At 37.9% G+C, this 21,693-nt stretch overlaps 2 protein-coding genes and 1 long non-coding RNA gene across 3 annotated transcripts in view; 2 read left to right on the forward strand and 1 right to left on the reverse strand.

Annotated features, from left to right (window-relative positions):
• The first annotated feature begins 242 nt into the window (after positions 1-242).
• On the forward strand, positions 243-14,338 carry si:dkey-32e6.3 (uncharacterized). The gene is made up of 6 exons (XM_023287508.3): positions 243-737; positions 3,002-3,174; positions 4,757-4,975; positions 9,191-9,351; positions 10,580-10,712; positions 12,115-14,338. Exons 1-6 carry the CDS (start codon positions 458-460, stop codon positions 12,289-12,291), a joined length of 1,143 nt encoding a protein of 380 aa, XP_023143276.2. The 5' UTR covers positions 243-457; the 3' UTR covers positions 12,292-14,338.
• On the reverse strand, positions 13,051-20,977 carry LOC129349425 (uncharacterized). Its single transcript, XR_008602426.1, has 2 exons — positions 20,851-20,977; positions 13,051-20,638 (listed from the first exon to the last, which is right to left on the reverse strand). It is a non-coding gene; the product is annotated as an uncharacterized LOC129349425 (long non-coding RNA).
• Positions 19,372-21,693, forward strand: part of LOC111579966 (kelch domain-containing protein 8B) — a 269,839-nt gene continuing 267,517 nt past the window's right edge. The window contains exon 1 of the mRNA XM_023287512.3: positions 19,372-19,756. The gene's annotated coding sequence lies outside the window, so the exon portion shown is untranslated. The remainder of the gene's footprint in view (positions 19,757-21,693) is intronic.

Below are 21,693 nucleotides of genomic sequence, written 5' to 3' on the forward strand. Positions count from 1 at the left end.
AACTATAAATACTCGAACAGAACGCAATATTTTGGCTGGAATAAAACTTTAAACGAGCAACACTTGAACAGAATGGAGGATTCTGGCTGGAATCATCCACTTCGGTAGGGGGCGCTGTGGCACAAAATATCGGTCCTGGAAGTGTGGTCCTGAAACTGCAGCTTTATCTGCTGACTTATGATACTGAAATAACTCCAGCATCTGTCTGAATTTAATAAACTTTACATAAAAGATGATATTTCTGTTATAAACATTCAAGATGGGGGCGGTCGGCGCTGTTTCCTGCTGTGTGGTTTCGTCCAACCGCCACCAACGAAGAAGAAGCTCCCGGTCGGGGAGGAAGAACCGGTAAAGCTCCGTGAATCAGAGCGGCTCTGACATATGGCAGAGCCGGTTCGGTGGCAAGTTTCAGCTGAAATATTTCCCCCGCAGTAGCCGCCGTCCTCCTGTGGCTCTCATGGCGGAGGTAGCAGAGAACCGCGGCCCTCCGGCGGCTGGAGGCGACCGGACACGGAGCGACCCTGACACGAACCCGGCGGGCGGCTGGACAGGTGACCCGGTGGTGGCGGTCCCTCGGGGGCTGCGGTCCCCGAACCAGGACCGGGGGAAGAAGTTGGTCCTTCATGTGGACCTGAACAACACCATCCTGGTGTCGGACGCGGTGACGGCTCAGGGGACGGTGGCGGCTCTGGACTGCTTCCTGACCACCGTCACCTGGGGGCGGATGGACAAACACGGTAAACCGGTCACCTGCTGTCAGGATGCTGATGGTTGTTCCTGTTCAGAACTCCGTCAAAAAAACAGCCAATTTAAGCCGTTTTCCTTCACTTCTCCTCAACAAACTAGCTGTCAACACAGAAAATAATCGGATATTACTGATATATAGCTGATTATTAAATAAGCCGACTAACAGGTCACCTTTACAAAGATCCAGAGATGCTTCTAGAAACTTCTCAAAGGGGTGTCCAGGTGGGGAACCTGCAAATTTAGGGTGGAACACAAAAACCAAACGCCAGAACTGGATTTCAGGAATTCTGCCATGCTGTTGTTACTTAAAAACTATGGTAACAAAGCAAAAATTCTCCTATTTATGATTTTAGTTTTGAAAAGTCTATCCATTTGATGATAATGTCTCTATCTAAAGTCAATTACAGTATAATTAAATGCATCTACAGTGTTATTTGGCTGCTTATTGCCATAATTTGGTGGTTAAGTCTTGTGAACAACCCTGGTACATCAGGGTATTTCCATACATCTGCGTTCCTCATGGTAGTAAAACCGAAACCATCTGTTCTACATGTAGGACATGTAACCTCTTCATCTTCTTAAATTTGTCATTATCATGCCTAAAAGTTTCTAAACAGTCTCAAACAGAGATAGCAGCTACCTATTTTTGTGTGGAAAGTGTTTTGTGACAGTTATGGATATTTTTTGCTGTGTTTTGATGGTTAGGTTCTATATAAGATTCAGGTATTTCCATATATCTGAGTTACTCAGTCCCTCACGGAGCTGAAAACAAACCCGACTCTATCCAAAAATGCAGGAAATGTAACACTTTTGTGCTCTTAAACTTTTCTAAAAGTTGTGAAGCAGTATTTATTCATTTAATGTGACTGCAGTATTACCAGTTACTGCTCCACATGCTTCCATAAACTCTGCAAATCTGTATTCTGCTGTCGGCCGACTGGTTCTGCATTTGTCTGCACTGTCATAAAGTAGTTAAATTTATAAACTTGAGCTTCCTGTTTTGACAGAAGACAGTTTGATGACTCCTCCATGATTTATTTATGATTCCAATACTGAATATTCTGTCCACATGTGATCATACTTTATCTAAATAAAGCCATTATAGAACAATTAAATGCACTTCCTCAGCTACCCTTTGCAGTATTTTAAAGGTTCTGCTCTATAACGGCATCCATATAATGTCACTGCTGCTGAGAAATGGCAAAATCTTCCTCCTAAAACACATTAATGTGACAGAAAAATATTTGTATGCTCCCAAACTAATCATACGTTTACAGTAAAGTAATATTCATTGTTTATGTGTTCAGTATTCAACAAATGATGGTAACTGCAGCTGATAAACTGTGACAACTCATGGGTGTCAATTACTGTTAAATCCCCATAAATTTTTTCTAATTATTAGTGATTCATGAAGTTGCTGCCGTGCACCTCTTTCTTTTTGGGAGATGCTCATATGGATCCTGCTGCTGTCTGATGCTGCAGATGTTTTAATGAACTCAGAGGAAATAATCCTAAATAGCTGGAAGCAACAAACTCTGAGCATCTTCTTCCAGCTTCATGCTGAATAAAGTTCGTTTTTACTGCCTAAAAACTCAGAATCTCCAAATACGGTGGAGCTTTTTTCCCCCCAGATTAACTGTTGAATTATTGTTCTGTTATGGTTTCAGTCATTTATCTTGTTTCCAAAGCTGAATAAATCCTGTGAGTTACCTGAAAACAGATGAGACGTATGGTTTTCATTTGACACCAAGCCACTTTATTGTTATTTATATTCTTCTTCTTATTGTTGATTAATAAAATGCAACATCCAAGTAAGGCAAAGAACAAGTGGAATGAAATTTAAAAAAGGATAAAACCATAAACACAAGGCTAAACATAATTATAATAATAGTAAATAAATACAATAAATGAGTGAATAAAGGATAAAAAGAATAAAATGAACAAGAAAATAAAGTTTAACAATAAATGTCAGTTATATGATAAAAACAGATGTAAATAGATGACATTGTGCTTTTGCTGTAACTTGATTAAAGCCATCTATTTTATTTATTAGTGACCGCATGGACATAATGTGGTTGTTTGTAAATAGAAAACATCACAATTGTTAAAGGTTTATGAAAACAGTAAATGTGACTAAGTAAATATACAACATGACGGTACTGACTTGTAAATAAACTCCTTCACTCTCTCTGCAGCCTGCTTTCTGTTGTGGCTGGATTTAAATCTGTTCACATGAATCTTATTCTTATTTCAGGAGCCTGGGAGTGGCTGAGTGACTTTCCCTCCCTGCTGCCGCCCTGCAGCGATGCCGTTAGCTTCTACTCCCAGTTCGGACGGTTGCCTGGTTTCACCTCCGCCGCTGGGCGACGCTTCCGTTCGGTTCTGGACGAACATCTGGACCTGCTCCGCTGGCCTGAAGGCACCAAGGCAAGAGAGAGTCGATAAGAGGGTTTATAATGTTAGAAAACTGATCTTATAAGTTCTGCCCTGAGAGAAAAATCACTCCCCTCTCTGCAGTAATACTTTCAGATTCAGATTTTTGTATTTCCTCAAGAAATACTCTGCATACATGGTACATACACTATTGTTCAAAGTTTGGACACACCTTCTCATTTAGTGTTTTTTCTTTATTTTCATGACTATTTATATTGTAGATTCTCACTGAAGGCATCAAAACTATGAACATATGGAATTATGTAGTAAACAAAAATGTGTGAAATAAGTTAAAACATGTTTTATATTTTAGATTCTTCTAAACAGCCACCCTTTGCTTTAATTCCTGCTTTACACACTCTTTGCATTCTCTGGATGAGCTTCATGAGGTAGAACCTGAAATGGTTTTCCAACAGTCTTGAAGGAGTTCCAGAGATGCTGAGCATTTGTTGGTCCTTTTGCTTCTAATAGTCCTTCCACAGCCTGGAGGTGTGTTTGGGGTCATTGTCCTGCTGGAAAATAAATGATGGTCCAACTAAATACAAACCAGATGGGATGTCATGTCGCTGCAGGATGCTGTGGTAGAACCATGCTGGTTCAGAGTTCCACCAGCTTTTCTGGTCTCACAAAGACACGGCAGGTGGAACCAAAGATCTCAGATTTGGACTCATCAGACCAAAGCCCAGATCTCTACAGGTCTAATGTCCATTGCTGGTGTTTCTTGGCCCAAACTAATCTCTTCTGTTTGTTGCTTTTCCTTAGTAGTGGTTTCTGAGGAGCTATTTGACCATAAAGACCTGATTGGTTCAGTCTCCTCTGAACAGTTGATCTAGAGATGTGTCTGCTGCTAGAACTCTGTGTGGCATTTATCTGGACTCTAATCTGAGCTGCTGTTAACTTTCCATTTCTGAGGCTGGAGACTCGGATGAACTTCTCCTCAGCAGCAGAGGAGACTCTTGGTCTTCCTTTCCTGGGGAGGTCCTCATGGAGCCAGTTTGGTCGTAGTGCTGGATGGTTTTAGAGACTGAACTTGGGGATACATTCAAAGTTTTTGCAATTTTCTGGACTGACTGACCTTCAGTTCTTAAAGTAATGATGGACTATCGTTTCTCTTTACTCAGCTGATTGGTTCTTGTCATTATATTGATTCTAACATTTGTCAAATAGGGCTGTAAACTGTGGACCAAGCTGACTTCTGCATAACACAACTGATGGTTCCAACCCCATTAAGAAGACAAGAAATTCCACAAATGTACCTTGACAAGGCACAAGGTGTTTGGGGTCATTGTCCTGTTGAAAAATAAATGATGGTCCAACTAAATGCAAACCAGATGGAATTGTTGAAATATCACAAGCTTAGGTTTGGTTCATTTTTCCAACTGAATGGCACAGATGAGTAGCTGGAAAGTTCAAAATCTGACATATACATAAACAGACCATTTATTGTGTTCATATATGCAAATAATATACAGGTTTACTGGTTCACTGCTTCTGTTCATGATTAGATTTCTCTCCCTGTGAACCAGTCTGACTGTTTCCTGCAGGTTTGTGTTGCTGACTGTGGTTTTCCCTGCAGGGCGACAGAGATCTGTCTGTGAAAGGGGAAGATGGACGTTTGTACCACTGGATCTTGCCGTCCTTCTTCCAGCTGCTCAGGGACCTGGTCCAGGAAGGACGGGAGTTCGCTGTCGTGTTCCGTACGTTCGGAACCGATCTGCCTCGAGTGCTGAGAGCCATGAACCGAGCGCTGAACGAAGGAAGTCACCCGCTGTTCCCCGACCTGCCCGACCTCAAGGTGAAGTCAGTCACAAGTTTACATGAGACTTTTCACAACCAGAAACAGGTTTTATTATTATGGGAGCAAAAAAAAACAGCTTCCTAATACTATCTGAATGTTTTAAGAACCAAAAAAAAAAAAAATTGTCAAAAAAACCCCAAACAGTCATCAGGACGGTTATTTCTGTTGCACAGTGCGCTCACTTCAGCTTGAGATGCTGTAACACCAAACCGATTACTCGGCAAAATAATTGATAGAATATTCGATTACTAAAATAATCGATAGCTGCAGCCCTACATGAGTCTTTGCCCTGCATTTTGGTTTTTTCATTGATTTACTGAAGGACTTCTGGAGATATGACATCTATTAGGTCATAAATATACATACAGTAATGCTAATAGTTGGTTAAACATCCCTTGACCATTTGTTTGAACCGTCTACAACAGGGATGTCAAACTCATTTTAGTTCAGTCCAATTTGATCTGAAGTGAGCCGGACCAGTAAAATTACAGCACAATAACCTATAAATAACAACTCCAAATTTGTCCTTTGTTTTAGTGCAAAAATGTTCACATTTTTACAAAACGTTATGAACAAACTGAAATTTCTTAAGAAAAATAAATTCAATTTCAACAACATTATGACTAAGTTCATCATTTGCACATTACAACTTCTAGATCACAGAGTGTCTACAAAGAAACATAACATTCAGTCTCAGGTATCTGGAACTGAATGATGTAGGATTTCACTTTATGATCAAAATGACAAGAGTCAGACAAAAAAAGACTAAAAACAACAAAAACAAGACAAAATATTACAAAAATGAGACACAAAATGACAAAACAACAATTAACGATCTAGTATTTTACTTGATGATCAAAACAACTTGCCATTATCTAGAAGTTATTTTAAATTTACAGTTTTACAAATTTACGATTTGCAGTTCATGTCTTCTCTGGAATGTTTACTCTTTACAAAGTCGTCTCGTGGTTCCGCATGTTTGACACCTCTGACCTACAAGCTTCTGGTTGCATCTTTAACCCTTTTCTTGACAGAATTAGTGCAGTTGAACTGAATTTGTTGACTTTACATAAGAACTCAGCCTGTTTCACTACACTCTAAAGACACTTTAAGCCAGACTTGACATCCTTGAAAAACAGAAAATCAGCTTCAGTGACTTTATTGGACGTTTTTTCACCAACACACTTCACTGCAGCTGCTGCAAGCGTCTGCATCTGTTCAGTTCTCTGTTTATTTAGATGTAATTTCGGGTTCTTGCAGACCTTTTCTGTGCCTCTAAACATTAGACTCCCCACCTGGAGGGTTTAGCACCTGTGGTGGGATTCATTGGTTCTGAGAAAACAGCAGCTGTCAGACCGGACGGAGGCAGGAAGCGACGTCCAGAAGCTGTCAGACTCTGTTAGCTGTCTAAAGAAGAGCACAGTGGAAATCCAGCAGTTACCTGTCAGATCCATTTTATTCATCTGTGCGTTTAGACGGAAAGAGCAGCGGGTAAAATCAATCGCCAGGCATCATGTGATTGCTCAGTTTGCTCTGGACTCGAGTTGTTTTCCTTCCTCAGTGCAGTCAAGTCTGGGAGATGTGTGCAGCAGGAAACAGCCTAATTAAAGCGTTATGTTTTGAGGGAAACCTTCAGTTTTATGAACATACAAGGAATTTAACTTTGTGTTTGAGTGCATAACAGTAAACATGTAGATTAAAGAAGTGTCAATGAAGCTTTTACCTGTTAATATGTCTTGTTGTAATTCTACATAAAGTATAATTTATTTAAATAATTTTATTTTGAAAAGCCAGCATGTTTCACTAACCCTGCTCACTTCCTTTTAACATCTTTGAGTTTTTCCTCTGAGCTCTGAGGTGATTTATGAAAAAAACTACAAATCGTACAGAAATGATGCACACTGGATGGAAGAGGACAAAAATACCGACATTTATAGGTATAAATTGTTCATGTAGAGCAGGAATTTTAAGGAGACAAGATTAACTGCATGTTTTTCCAAAAAAAAAAATGTATTTGGTCAGAACACATGCTGTCACCCACTCTGGCTGAAAAAAATTCTACATTCTTAAAAAATTCATAAACTTTAACTGCGACTGCGTAAAAACTGGATGTAAAAGAAAATTATTCAAGATCTTGCGAGCTTTTTAAGCTTGAATGAACTGTTTTCTACAGATTTGATGGCAGGTTGGAGAGATTCACTGTTTCTGGTTTTAGAGCTCAGATATAATGGAGTCAGTGAGAGTTTTGGTCGACACATTCTGAGCTCTGAGGTGATTTATGAAAAACTATAAATCCTACAGAAATGAGACTGGGTGAAAGAGGACAAAATTACCTACATTTATATGTATAAATTCATCATGGAGAAGGGAAATTGTGAGAAGGAAATTAGGTTAACTGCACTTTTTCCCAAAAAAAATTATCTAGTTAAAACATGTGATGTCACCCTCTTACGCTGAAAAAAATTCTAGATTTTCTAAAAATTCATAAACTTAAACTACAGCTGCATAAAATTTTTAAAAGATATAAAAATGTGGATTTAAATGAATATTATTCAATGCCTTGTGAGATGTGTAAACTTTAAATAAAGATTCTAGTGTAAAACCTTCCAGAGCTACAGGGCTCCAAAGATGGCTGGTTTTGGCAGTTGTCCGGCCAACTTCCCATTCATTTCAATGGGGATTTTTCGCTACACAATCGAGCCGCACGTTGTGATGTATAATGTGTTTGTTTTTTTAATAAAGTGCAGAAAATCATGTCGGAAGAATAACGAGTGAGCTTCAATAATTATGCTTTGGCTCACTTAATACACTAACAGAAATACTTTGTGTGCAGAAATGTGCAGATTTATCACCCAATAATGTGCAGGGGTATATAGTTTGTATTGCAAACAACCTGAAATGTACAAAAGAATAATAATAATTCTTTTTAAAAGCTGTTTGTTAATGTATAGATTTAGACAGGAAGAGCAAAATCAGCTGCAGACATAGTGTTTAATCCAACTTTATGTCCAAATATTTGTGTGTTTGGGTTTCACAGTAAAATTACTCCAGCATCACCAACATTTATTACATTCCTTAAATTTTAAAAATTCTCCACCTTCATGCCCAATATTTGCTTTTTCATGTGTATTATTTTATTTGTTTAGTAAAATAATAATGATAATAATAATAATAATAATAATAATAATAATAATAATAATAATAGTCCAACTTCATGTTCAGTAATTCATTTTCATGTGCCAATTTCCAACTTCATGCACAATATATATATATATATATATATATATTTTTTTTTTTAAGTGCAGTATTCCAACTTTGTGTGCCATATTTAATTTTCCTGGTGCAATATTTCAACCTCGTGCAATTTTCCACCTTCATGCACAATATTCTTTCTCGTGAAAAATATCAACTTCATGTGCAATATTGATATTTTGGTGCAATATTTCAATTTCATGTACAATATTTCAATTTCTGGTACAATTTTCCACCTTCATGCACATTTTTTTGTGGTGTAGTATTGTAGCTTCAATGTTGAATTTATCAAGTGCAGTACCTCAATGTTCAATAGTTACAGTAATAATTTTTTAATGTGCAAAATTCCAACTTTATATGTGATAATTTTTTGTTTTGGTGCAATATTCCCATCTTCATGTGCAATGTTTAATTTAAAGCATCACCAGTATTTATTGGTTAAACTAAATTCAGCTATTTTACATTCTCATGCACACTGGTTTCCTACTCGATGGCATATTAAAAGCAGTGAGCACCTAAAATAGAGCACATTTAAATCTCTAGTGAGGAGAAGCTGCTCAAAATGAATGATTTTGTCCAACATATTCCCAGTTTAAATGATTTCTAGGTTATTTATCTTCAGCTGTTCTTCAAAATACTGTCTGTTTATTGCGTAGATCTGGGACACAAACGTGATTTAATACATTTCAAATGTGTCGATAAATGTCTCGGATCATTTACTGTCCCTGCGGTGTTTTCAAGGTTCTGATCTTCACCACATTATGTCTCATTAAGCTGCAGAAATAGTTGCTTTTGTGTTGCTGAACCAGATTTTATTTTACAGCTTTGGTGCTGATCTCACAGTTAATTTAGGTCAAATCAGCCCGAGGCTTTGTTTTAACAACAGAAAAACGTTACAGATGTTTTTTGTGGTTTTTACGCTGACCACACAGTTCATCCTCCTCCTCTGTTCTCTCTCAGCTAAGTGTGGATTTGACTCCAGGAAAGATCCGCTGCAACAGGAAGGGAATCGTCCTGAGCCGAGCCGAGGACCGAGTGTCGAGTCGGGACGGAGAGAGAAGCCTGTACCAGTACTTCAGCTCTTTCCAGGGCCTGGGGGGCTTCCAGGACCACTTCGACTGGTAAGAGGTCGTTTTACAACTGCAGTGTTTCATTTTACTGGTGCAGTGTTTCATGTTCATGTGCAATGTTTCATTTTTCCTGTGTAATATTTCATTTTACTGGTGCAATATTTCATTTTTCATGTGCAATGTTTCATTTTTCTGGTGCAATATTTCATGTTCATGTGCAATACGAACATGGAAAATTGCACATGAAAGATGAAATACTGCACATGAAGTTGGAATTTTGCACATGAAAAAATAATTATTGTGTAAGAACATTACACATGAAAAAATAGTGAACATGAAGGTGAAATATTGCACCAGAAAAATGAAATATTGCACGTAAAGTTGGAATTTTGAACATGAACAATACATTATTGTTCATTAAGTTGTGATATTGCACACAAAGTTGGAAAATTGCACATGAAAACTGATATATTGCACCAGTAAAATAAAATATTGCACCAGAAAAATGAAATATTGCACATGAAAAATGAAATGCGCATTAATTCATTTTTCTGGCTTATCCTATCACATCCTTTGCTTTACGATACTATACTATACCATACTATGCCATGCTATGCTATACTATGCTATGTTATGCTATGCTATGCTATGCTATGCTATGCTATACTATGCTATGCTATACTATTCTATACTATACTATGCTATGCTATGCTATACTATGCTATGTTATGCTATGCTATACTATGCTATACTATGCTATACTATGCTATACTATGCTATGCTATGCTATGCTATACTATGCTATGCTATACTATGCTATGCTATGCTATGCTATACTATTCTATACTATACTATGCTATACTATGCTATGCTATACTATGCTATGCTATGCTATACTATTCTATACTATGCTATGCTATACTATGCTATACTATGCTATGTTATGCTATGCTATGCTATGTTATGCTATGCTATGCTATACTATGCTATACTATGCTATACTATGCTATGCTATAGTCCTGACATGTTCTTCTGGTTTTTGTGTGTTTTTTGTTTTTCATCGGCACCATCTGGACACCTAAGAACTATTCTAGAGGCTTTTGATGATGTTGCCACATTAGAAAAACAAAAGCGGATAATGTTCACGGCACAAAATGGAAACTTTATACTTTTAACAAGATATTTTAACGTTGTTGTGTCATAAAAACTTCATCTTCATGTGGTTTTGTGGTCTTCCTTTGACCTTTTTCTAATCTTTGCTGGACATTTTGTTCTCCAGGTGGGTCACTAACACCTTCTCCATCCGTGGGGGGAAGCCGCTGTGGGTCGACCCGTTTGACCAGAACGTTCAGCACATCTTCATAGACGACAACATCCGGCAGAACGACGAGGACACCATCGTTAATCCAAAGGTAAACGTCAGAAATACCTGATAAGTTCCTGAAAAGTTCCACTTCCTGTCCCACCACATGCACCCTGAAAGTCACGCCTCATTTTCTTGAAATTTTCATGTCCAGAAATTCGTACGATATTTGGACGGTGCCCTCTGGCGTTCAATGTGAGGAACTGCATTTAGTCACAAATGGATGGAAAATTCATCTGATCTGAGTTTATCAGTTTTTAACCGTCCAGTTTTATAGAATATATGTATGAAGCATTTCTGCCACTAAATCAGGACCAATAATACATGAAGAGAAATAAAAAAGGAGGTTATCCTGCCACATGTGGAGCCAGTTTGGTGAAATATTTTATTACAGGAACCACAACAGTCACACATTTAAACAGTTGAATAGCCTGTTAGCTAATTAATTTATCTGATTTCTCTGTAATCTACTGCAAACGTTCACCCAAAGTTACATTTTACAACCCCAGAGTGTTATTCCTTTGTTTAGTTTTTAGTCATATATACAGTTTCAAGTTATTTTTTCACACTGCAAGTTTAAAAAAAGTTCTAAAACTTTTAATGTACTCGAGGGAAATTCATGAAACAAACAGTTCTGCAAACATGTCAGAGATCACGGAGCTTCTTATAGGGATTAACTGAGTTCTGGTTGATTCTGATTACAGAGCTGCAACACGAGCCTCAGTTTTTAGTGAACTCTAACATTAAATACATGTAATTAGCTGATATTGATACCTTTTTGCTTTGTGTGAGGGTGTAAGGTCTCCAGAATGTTTTTATTTTATTGTATTGTATTCTTTTTCTTCTATTCTATTCTATTCTATTCTATTCTATTCTATTCTATTCTATTCTTTTTTCAAAATTCTATTCTATTCTTTTCTATTCTATTCTATTGTTTTCTATTATTTATTATTATTCTATTACTTTTTATTATTTTTTTTCTTTTTTCCATTGTATTTTATTTGTTTATTCTTTTCTGTTGTTCTCTTTTATTCTATTCTTTTCTTTTTATTATTTTATATTCTATTTTATTCTGTTCAAGTATTTTTATATTCTTTTCTATTTTTTTCTATTGTTCTTTCCATTCTATTCTTTTCTTTTTATTCTTTTCCATTGTATTACATTGTATTTTTTTGGTTTATTCTATTATCTTGTTTTCTGTTCTTTTGAATTCTATACTATTATTCTTTCTTTTCTTTCTTTTTCTATTCTTTTCGTTTCTTCTCTATTCCCACTGAATGCTGACTTAATTCTAATGAAAAGCTACACACCAGAGCTACAATGCTGGACTGATGTGACGGACTGATTAAAGAACTGAATTAGTGATCAACATGCAGCTGCTCCATGAAGCTAATCTCCACGCCTTCCTCCCTCTTTTGTTTCCTCTGTGTGGCTGTTTGTGCTTTTGTCAGGTGTTCTTGGAGGCGGGTGGCACTGAGACCCGTCCTGCCTGCACCTCTGAGCTGTACGACCTCACGCTGGTCCAGACCGACCTGCTCCAGGCCATTTCTGACCCCAGCTACTTCACCCAGCGCATCCACATCTGTCTGAAAAACTATGAGAGGAACCTCCAGCAGGGGGAGGGCTAGAAAACTCCTCCTACTTCCTGTTTGTCTCCATGGTAACCTCCAGGTGTGCAGAAACTGTAGGTAGGACTGAGATAAAAACACAAACGTAGGACAGTTACATGAATGTATGAGAGGATTATAGTTTTATGAAGATCAGATATTCTTAGAAAGTGGAACTGAGAGGTGAGATGGATTGGAATTCATGTGAAACGCTTTAAAAACCACTTGATCTTTTCCAGAACGGGGATAAAAGGATGTCAGCTTCCACAAAAAGCTCTTCACACAGCCCTCAAGTGAACCGACACTTTTGAATTAAACTGATCTAAAGTCAGTGTGACTAATCAGTCGGCGGGTTCATTGCTGTAACTCTCTCAGATTTGTGCCATAATTGGGGTCAGATATGAAGAAAAATGAGCAGAATCCACCGGCTTCACTTCCTTCTTTGTTGTTTACATCCATGCAGAAACCCAAAACCTGATACTTGAATACTTCCAGACTGATCACTGAGCAAACTGAGCTTTAATGTGACTTCCTCGCCAGAAAATGACACAAAAATGAGGTTTTAAAACGATGCAATTCTCCGGTAACAATAATCCACCGCAGCAGTTTGATTACACAAACAAAAAGCTTCTCGAGGCGCCGAGTCGCGTCATTAGGAGTTATTTTCTGCAGGTTTAATTATCAGAAAGCTCCTGTGTGGAATATTTAACAGGTGGTGTGGAAGTTGTAGCATTTTGAGGGTTTTTAAGAATATATCTATCGTTAAGCTTCCAGGGAGGGTTTTTTTTTTTTTAATTGCTTTATTTTTCTCAGGTCAGTTTTAAAGAGAAGCTAACAGTAGCAGTAATATAAATGCAGGCTGGGGGATGAAATCAGCATTTTTCAGGATGTAATAAGTGGATTTCTTTTCAATTATGAACATGCAAATGAAGATACTGGTAAACTGGAATAAAACTGAATGGTTTGGGTTCGTTTTCATGACAAAATTTCACCGTTTAACACAATTTATACTGATCGTTTAAAATAACATAAATTACATTATCATGCTGTCAAACAGTCTTCAGAGGTCATTTTTGAAATAAATATACAAGTAAAGAAGCTACTATTTGAACTGATGCAGCTTTTTGAATGTTCTCTTTAACTATAAACCAGTTTTCATCCAAAAATAGTGCAAGTTTTAGACAAATTTTGAGCAAATCTGCAAAATAATATGAGAATTAATGCTTGTTTTAATTAGCAGTGATGCTAATTCTACATTTTTATGCATCTGTCAAAGAAAAGTGAAGATATTTCCTCCAAACAAGACATTTCTTGTTAGTTTCATGTTTGAGGAAGGGCACAGATTCCTGAAGAAATGATGTTTTTCATGACCTTTAGTGGAAATTGGAGTCTAATGCTTCATGCAAAACATCTTTGTTTTTGCTGAGCTCACTTCCATTAAACTTCAGTGCGTTGTTCCGTTCACTTTAAAACTTTTTTCTTTTTTTTTAAGCAATTTTCTCTTTTTTTACTGTCATTTTTCTTGTGCAATTTAAAAACAGACTCATGGAAACACATCTTACACATTTAGACTTTATACTTCAGTAAATTCTGCATTTAAATGAGGCTAAATAATGAGTTTTGTCTTCTTCAAAGCATCAGACCTCATACATTTCTGTCATTTGTGTACATTTGGAACAGTAAGCGACTGTATTGTTGAAATGCAAACATTGATTCAGTGATTTCTGCGGTTAGCATTGAAGCTAATGAGGCTGTTTCTCTCAGAACAGAGGAACAAATGATGCATTTACTTTACTTTTCATGCATAAAAAGCAGAATATAAGAGGCCAGTTTTGTCTCTTTGCAATTTAATGTTTCACATCTTGGAAATCTGTTATGAAAACTAAGCCAAAGGTTACAGAAAACACTGCAGTAAATCTGTGAAATGAGGTCACATCCACATATTTTTATCACTAAATGTGATGCTGTTGTGTATTTAAACCCTCATTGAAACTGGGTTTGTTTATTTATTTTCCTGATGTTAAATATTAAAACACAGTTAAATAAAATGTTTGAGCTTTTTGTTAAACTGTTTGGTGTTTTCTGTGACGACATTCGGGCCGTTAATTGAACTGATTTATTTGCACTTTGAAGACCAAAATCCATGGAGGGAAACACTCCCAATGTGCACTAGGGTGATGACTTTTTGACTTTTTTTTCTCAAAAATTATTTCCTGTAGCACTAATGAATGAACTTTTGCCTATTAATGATTAAAATGACATTTATTCTGTTGAAATATTGAAAAAGGTCACGCACAAACCACTTTGAAAAAATCACTATTACTATCAATGGGACTAAATTCGTTAAGCCCAAAGAAGCATTCACAAACAGTACCAAAAACAGCACCAACCATAGAAAAGTAAATGATTCAATGCCTTAAAAGATAATCTAAGTGTTGGTAGTTGTTTTGAAGTTGATAAATTCTGGCCAAAAAGCTGATAATTAAAATTTTTAAAATCGTTTTGTGCGTGAGGTTTTTTTATCAAATCACCTTAAAAGTAAGATTTTATCTAATCTTTAATAAAAGTTCATCAAATTATGATACAGGGATATGAGGTTGTAAAAAAGTCATCACCCTAATGTGCACCTTAATAACCTATCTTCCTTACAGCTCCAGTATTGATTGGTGATAAATCGATCAGCGAGAAATCAGATGTTTGTTTCTTGGAACCCTGCTTTTGTGCCCTCCACACGTCCGTCTGCTCTCCTGCAGCTCACTCCAAGTGGAACTGAAGGCTGGAAGCTGGATAAGGGGAACACTCGTGAGATAAAACGTTTCCTCGCTCTCAGATTAAAAGCTGCACTTTAACAGGAAAGCCTCAAGTGTTCTTTGCTGCTCTTCTGGACGAAGCGTCTAATCGGCTGCTTCAACTGAGGACGAGTTCTGTCTGCAAAAAGGCTGATGGTCATCGACTCCAAAATACAAGCAGAAAGAGGTTTTTATGTCAGTTTCGTGGATTGTTTAGCTGCTCTTGTTCTGCTTCTTGTTTGTTTTAACACCACAGAGCTCCTACTTTCACTCACATTCTTGTCTAATTTCCTTATAAAATGTCATTTTTTCTTTTCCAGTTTGGTAGAAATACACCCATTTATCACAGAATTCAGTGTGCTTTTAATTCTCTGCACATCTCGGACGTTTTATTACCACATTCTGCACCAGATTTTAGATGTAGTTGCTTAAAGTCCCACACTTCTGGCTGAAAACAAAATGTGAAAGTTGCGTTTACTGTTTCAGCCCCAAAAACTTAAAGGCAAGTTTATGTGTGGAGCACATTTCATACAATGGCAAAGAAATACATTCAGAAAGATGATTTAAAGGTAGACATACGTTAAAATCATAGAAATAAACAGAAAAGTAGATATTAAGATCATAAAAATCCATTAAAAGATAAGAAAATAGATTGAGCATCTAGACCAGGGTCGTCAAACTCATTTCAGTTCAGGTTCCACATTCAGCCCAATTTAATCTCCAGTGACCAGTAAAATCACAACATAATAACCTATAAATAACCACAACTCCTAATTTCTCCTTTGTTTTAGTGCAAAAAGGTATGTTTTGAAAATATTCACATTTAAGGAATTATCTATTTACAAAACATTAAGAACAACCTGAAATTTCTGAAGAAAAATAAGTGAAATTTCAGCAATATTATGCCTCAGTTTATCATTTACACCAGGGGTGGGCAATTAATTTTCATATGGGGCCAAATGAGAAACTTTGACGGTTGTTAAGGGCCGGACCAGTACACTTAGAAGCTCTGCTCAATATATATCTCAATAAAAACAGTAAATTACACAATACAATGATGTACAATGTCCAACTCTTGAATCTCTGCTCTCAGATCCCAAACTCGTTTCAGCATCTTGTCCAGGCTGATCCATCTGACAGCTGTCTGGTAACCAAGGTTACCATGTTCACCATCATCTCCTCCAAAAAGACAACAAACTGTCTGTAATTCAATGCTCTTGCCCTGATGAAGTTAACTACTTTAGCTACAACATCAGTCACGTGGTTGATTTTTAGCACTGACTTACACAGCACCTCCTGATGTATAATACAATGCAAAAATATCAGTTTCTGTTCTGGGTTTATTTCAGTCACTTTATCTTGCATCCGTTTCAAAAGTCCAACATTTTTCCCTGTCAAATTTGGACAGCCATCAGTTGTAACACCAACTAAATTCTCCCATTTTAGTCCCAGCTTGTTCATGCGTGTATTTACCTCAGTGAACAAATCACTCACCGTCGTGGTTCCTTCATTGGCTGCACAGCTGCCAGCTCCTCCGTCATCTCAAAGGTTTTTTTGTTAGTCCACGTACAAAGATGAGTAACTGGGCTGTGTCACGGACATCACAGCTCTCGTCCAGAGCCAAGGAGAAAACGTCAAAATCGTCCACTTTGTTGCGCAGCTGAAGCTCCAGATTTTCGGCGCTGCTCTCCACCCGCCTCGTTACGGTTCGCCTCCAAAGGGGCACATTAACGAACACTCCTTTCTTCTCCGGGCATATAAACACTGCAGAGTCCACCAGACATTCTTTTATAAACTCTCCATCAGAGAATGGCTTACTGTTTTTGGCGATTTTGTAGGATATTAGAAAACTCGTCTTGACTGCTGCATCCCTTGATGTGAGCTTTGGTAAAACAAAGTCATTGCTGCTTTAGCAGTTTAGCTAGCAAACCTTCAGACATTCTCCCCGCTCTGTATCAGTCAAATGTTTGTACTTCTCCGCCATGTTTGGTCTCGTAATGTCGATTCAGATTATAATCCTTGAGCACCGCGATCTGTTCGCCACAAACTAGACACACAGCTTTACCTCTGACTTCAGTGAAGAAATACTTGGAAGTCCATGCCTTGTTAAAAACTCTGCATTCGGACTCAATCTTTCTTTCTTTGCCGTTAGCTGACATCTTCCCGGGCTGAAGCTAACAAACAAACCAATCAGCATAAACCTTATGCTAAGTACGGAAAGCACGCGCGAAAAAACGTTAACTTAGCGGACCTTTCAAAATAAAAGCAGTGCAGGCGTATTGCTTGCATGTATTGTGATGATATATATTTGCATTGACTTTTAATATTTTCCAGTGACTTCATACGGGCCAGTCAGGGTCATGCGGCGGGCCGGATGTGGCCCGCGGGCCGTAGGATGCCCAGGTCCGATTTACACATTATCACCTACAGATCACAGAGTGTCTACAAAGACACAAAACATTTAGTCACAGCTATCTGGAACTGAATGATATAGTATTTTACATTAAAAAAGACAAAAAACAACAAAAACAGGACAAAATATTATTATAATAAGACACAAAATGACAAAAATGAGACAAACGACATGAAACAAAACAAAAAAGAGACAAAAAATAAGACACAAAAGTTACAAAGCGACAAAAAATGGACAAATGACAATGAAAAAAATGATCAAAGCGAGAAACAAAACAACAAAAAAAGTAACAAGCAAAACAAAAACAACCCAAAACGACACAGACAAGAAGCAAAACGACAAAACGTGAGACAAACTACAAAAGTGAGACAAAAAACAAAAAACGACAAAATATTTCGAAAACGAGACACAAAGCGACAAAAGTGAGACAAACAAAACAAAACAAAAAAGAGACAAAAAAATTAGACAAAAAAGTTACAAAGCGACAAAAAATGAGACAAATGACACAAGCGAGACAACAAAACATAAAACAATAGAAAAGAGACACAAAACAATGAATACAGCAAAACACAAAATGATAAAAATACGACAAAGAACATAAGTGAGACACAAAGGTAACAAAATGACAAAAACATGAGACAATTGACAAAAGTCAGAAAACAACTCAAACAAGACAAAATATTACAAAAATAAAACACAAAATGACAAAAACGAGACAAAATGACAACAAATGAGACAAATGACACAAGTTCGGAATTTTGACATCAGTTTAGAAGAAAATAATCATTTCTTGAATTAATATCTGGAAATTTATGAGCTTCTTTAGCATTCAGAACTCATTAACCCTCGTGTCGTCCTGTGGGTCAAAATTAACCCGGTTTAAAATTTGAAAATGTGGAAAAGAATAAATAAAAATTTCACAGTGAAACTTCTGATGTCCACATTTTCAGCATTTTTGGGAAATCTTTGAAGATTATTGGTAGAAAAAAAAGAAATGTTAAAAATATTTCTTAAGAACATTCACAAAAAAATCAACCAAAATCCTGTGAATTTCGCTGGATTTTGGTTGATTTTTATGTGAATGTTCTTAAAGAAAATATTAGAAGTTTTACTGATATATATGGAATCACTTTAGATATTTTTAGGATTTTTTTTGAAGATTTTTACTAATTTTTGAAAATATTTACAAGAATTTTCTTGCCAATTTTGGGGGATTTGTTTAAAAATAAAACTTTTAAGGGAAACTTTTAAGGAATTATCAGAATTTTCTTCCTGAAGGTTTTGCAAATTTTCAGAAATTTGGGGAATTTTTTTGCTCAATTTTGGGATTTTTCTCAGACAAGGAAACAATATTTTTTGGTGCCCGTAAATGAGGACAACAGGAGGGTTAACTGAGGAGAAAATTATGAATAAATTATAATATCAGAGGACTAGTTAGTAAGAATAAGAAAATTATCATCTAATTCATATTTTAAGTTGATGAAGTTAGTCTTTATGGGTCTGGATTCTATTTTTTGTCCAATATATGTGTACATTTGTATTATCTTTCACATGAATACCTCTGTTTTTTGCAATTTCCTAATTTGAAATGACCGTTTTAATCCAGTTTTAGTGTAAATGCGGGAGACTAAATGTCGTTTTTATGGTTTTCTGTTTAAGTATAATTTTACATAAAACTGGACACAAGTTGTGAAGTTTGACAACAGTTTATAAGGAAATAATCATTTATTGAATTAATATATTAAAATGCATTGTATTACACACAAATAACTGTGTTTTCTGTTTTAAAATGATCATTTTTTATTCAGTTTTAGTGCAGCCTAAATGTCGGAGATTAAAGTGTCCTCTCTTTTTTTGCTGTTTTCCTCCCCGACCACATGGGGGCAGTAGCGCCTCTTCCGGACCACCTCCACCTTCTCCACGCAGCATCTTTCCCTTCAGGTGAGTCTGCGTGGAGTTTCCTACCTGATCCCGTCACGGAGCCGCGCTCAGCCTCGAACCAGCGGCGGCAGGAAACGCGGCGATGAGGCGGAGACATCTGGCACCGGGGTCCGGACTGCGAAACTAAATAACGGGCCGGTGAGGAGCGGAGGGGAGGAGAGGGACGAGCAGAAGGAGGCAGGAGGGGGGAGAAGTGTTGAGTCAGTGCAGGGGGGACGATGGGAACTGTTGGTTCTGCAGGATTCCGTCTCTGAACAGGTAGAAACCACAGCAGGAGCGACGCTGGACACGGAACGTTTACGCGGAGCCGCTTTGACGCACCGCTCATCCAAACGGCCACCAGGTAAGAACCCATTCCTCCAAACTTTCTCCTCTTTTCATTTTAGCTGCTGCTGCTGAGAAAAAGTCCAGATGTGGGGCTCGGATGCGGCGTCTCTTCTCCCACTTTTGGACGAGATGTTCGCGGTGCGTTTCTGGGCGTTGCGGAGGTTTTCTCAGAGTTGAATGTGGCGATAAAATGGTGGATGAGGATCAAGAAAAAAAAACAAACACAAAACTGAGATCTGTTTTGACGCCATATCCACGATAATCCGCTGCCCTGTGGTCCGCATGAGCTGCTTTTTGTAAGTTTGGAGCACAAACATCAGCAGCGAGCTCTCCGGCTTTAGGAAAGTGATCCCCGCGTCGTGGTGCCATTTGGTGGAGCGCAAATCTGTGAGTGTTGCGCGATTTATTTTGTATTTTTTTAGGTTGTGATTCAGGGATTTAGGCTCAGGGTTGCACAGAGAATTCCACCCAGCTGTTGAGTGAGATGCGTCTTTTTCTAGACAAGCTGGTGCCATCTGCTGCGCCGCCAACATCTGGATGTTTGCAAAAGCTCTCCGCGGTTTTTTTGCAGCAACTTTCTTCTGTCGTTGGAGCTGATTTTGTTTGTGATTCAGTAGCTGTCACGTCTTCATCTGGAGCTTCTTCTTCTGCTTCTTCTCCTCCCAACGTGGTGTGAGTTCATTTGCATAATGAGGATTCCAGCTACATGCAGCGTCTGGGCCTGGATCCAGCGGTGCACTGACAGCTCTGATCAAACGCCACCTTCAATCAGGACTCAGCAGAGAGACCTAATCTCGTCCATGACTGGCGCAGAAGCAGGAGGACACTGAATTAAATCAGCCACTGGTCTGGTTTCCCTGCTGAACTTGCATTGAAACCATTAATCCCATTCTTTAGCCTGCAGGAGGAGAGACATGCACATTTTCTTGTTAGTGTTTTTCAATCTTCTTCTTTTTTCTGCTTGAGCTGCATAAACAAGCGAGTCGCCCACTTTACAGCTAAATTTATTCCAAAGTTCAAACTGCCGGTCGGAGCCCACAAGAGGACACACAGTCCTGCAGCTACAGTGACGAAACTGGGAATGTGTTTTTGATGAAGCGACTTACTTACAGTTAGCAGCTGCTCTGCCTCTCGTTTTGGCAGTTTTATGTAGTTTTTCTACAATTTCTCTCCGGTTTTCTCTCCTTTTCTTGGCGATATGTTGAAAGCAGTGTTGGTCTTATTTCTTAGATTTGTTATCTGCAGCTGGTGGTGTTTGTGGTGCAGGAAGAGCAGCTTGACCTCCTGTTGAACCTGCTGTAATTTGTAGAAGCATCATGTGAGAGCAGTCAGTGTTGATCCGGGGCCTCGTTTATCGGCCCGTTAGGTGGGTAAACCATGCAAACACTATAGTCTGCATGTGCTGCTGCAGAGGTGTGATCACAAACAGAGCAACTCTTAAATTCAACCTATAGTAGATTGTAAAACAATGCAATTACTGTCAGTCAGTTTCATCTTTATCTGGTGTTGTGTCACTGTGGCCTCAAACATCAATATTTACCCAGTTTTTCTCCATGCATTTAACTGAACCAGGTGTATTTCCTGCTAAGATGAAACTGCAAGAACTTTCTCAATCTGACACGTAATTAGGATCAGGTTTTTTAGGCGTTTTATGGAGGTTTTAAGGATGCATTTTAGTGAGCGACACTGTCTAGTCGGAGTTGGATTCTGCAGATGAAAAGTGCTCGACGTTATGCAGGATTTCAGTGCATCAGTGTTTCAATAAAACCACAATTTGTGACCTGCACGGCTCAGCGCTCAAAGCAAACATAATAAGTATGTGTGTGACGAACAAAGGAGCTGTGGAAATAATGGGAACGCAGCAGAACACTGTGTAAAAATCACAGAACTATGAGTCATGATGGATGAACTCACTTGAAATGAGCTTTATGTTTGTAAAATGCTGCTGCTGCT

Source organism: Amphiprion ocellaris, chromosome 8 (genome assembly GCF_022539595.1).
Source record: "Amphiprion ocellaris isolate individual 3 ecotype Okinawa chromosome 8, ASM2253959v1, whole genome shotgun sequence".
Classification (NCBI taxonomy): Eukaryota; Metazoa; Chordata; class Actinopteri; family Pomacentridae; genus Amphiprion; species Amphiprion ocellaris.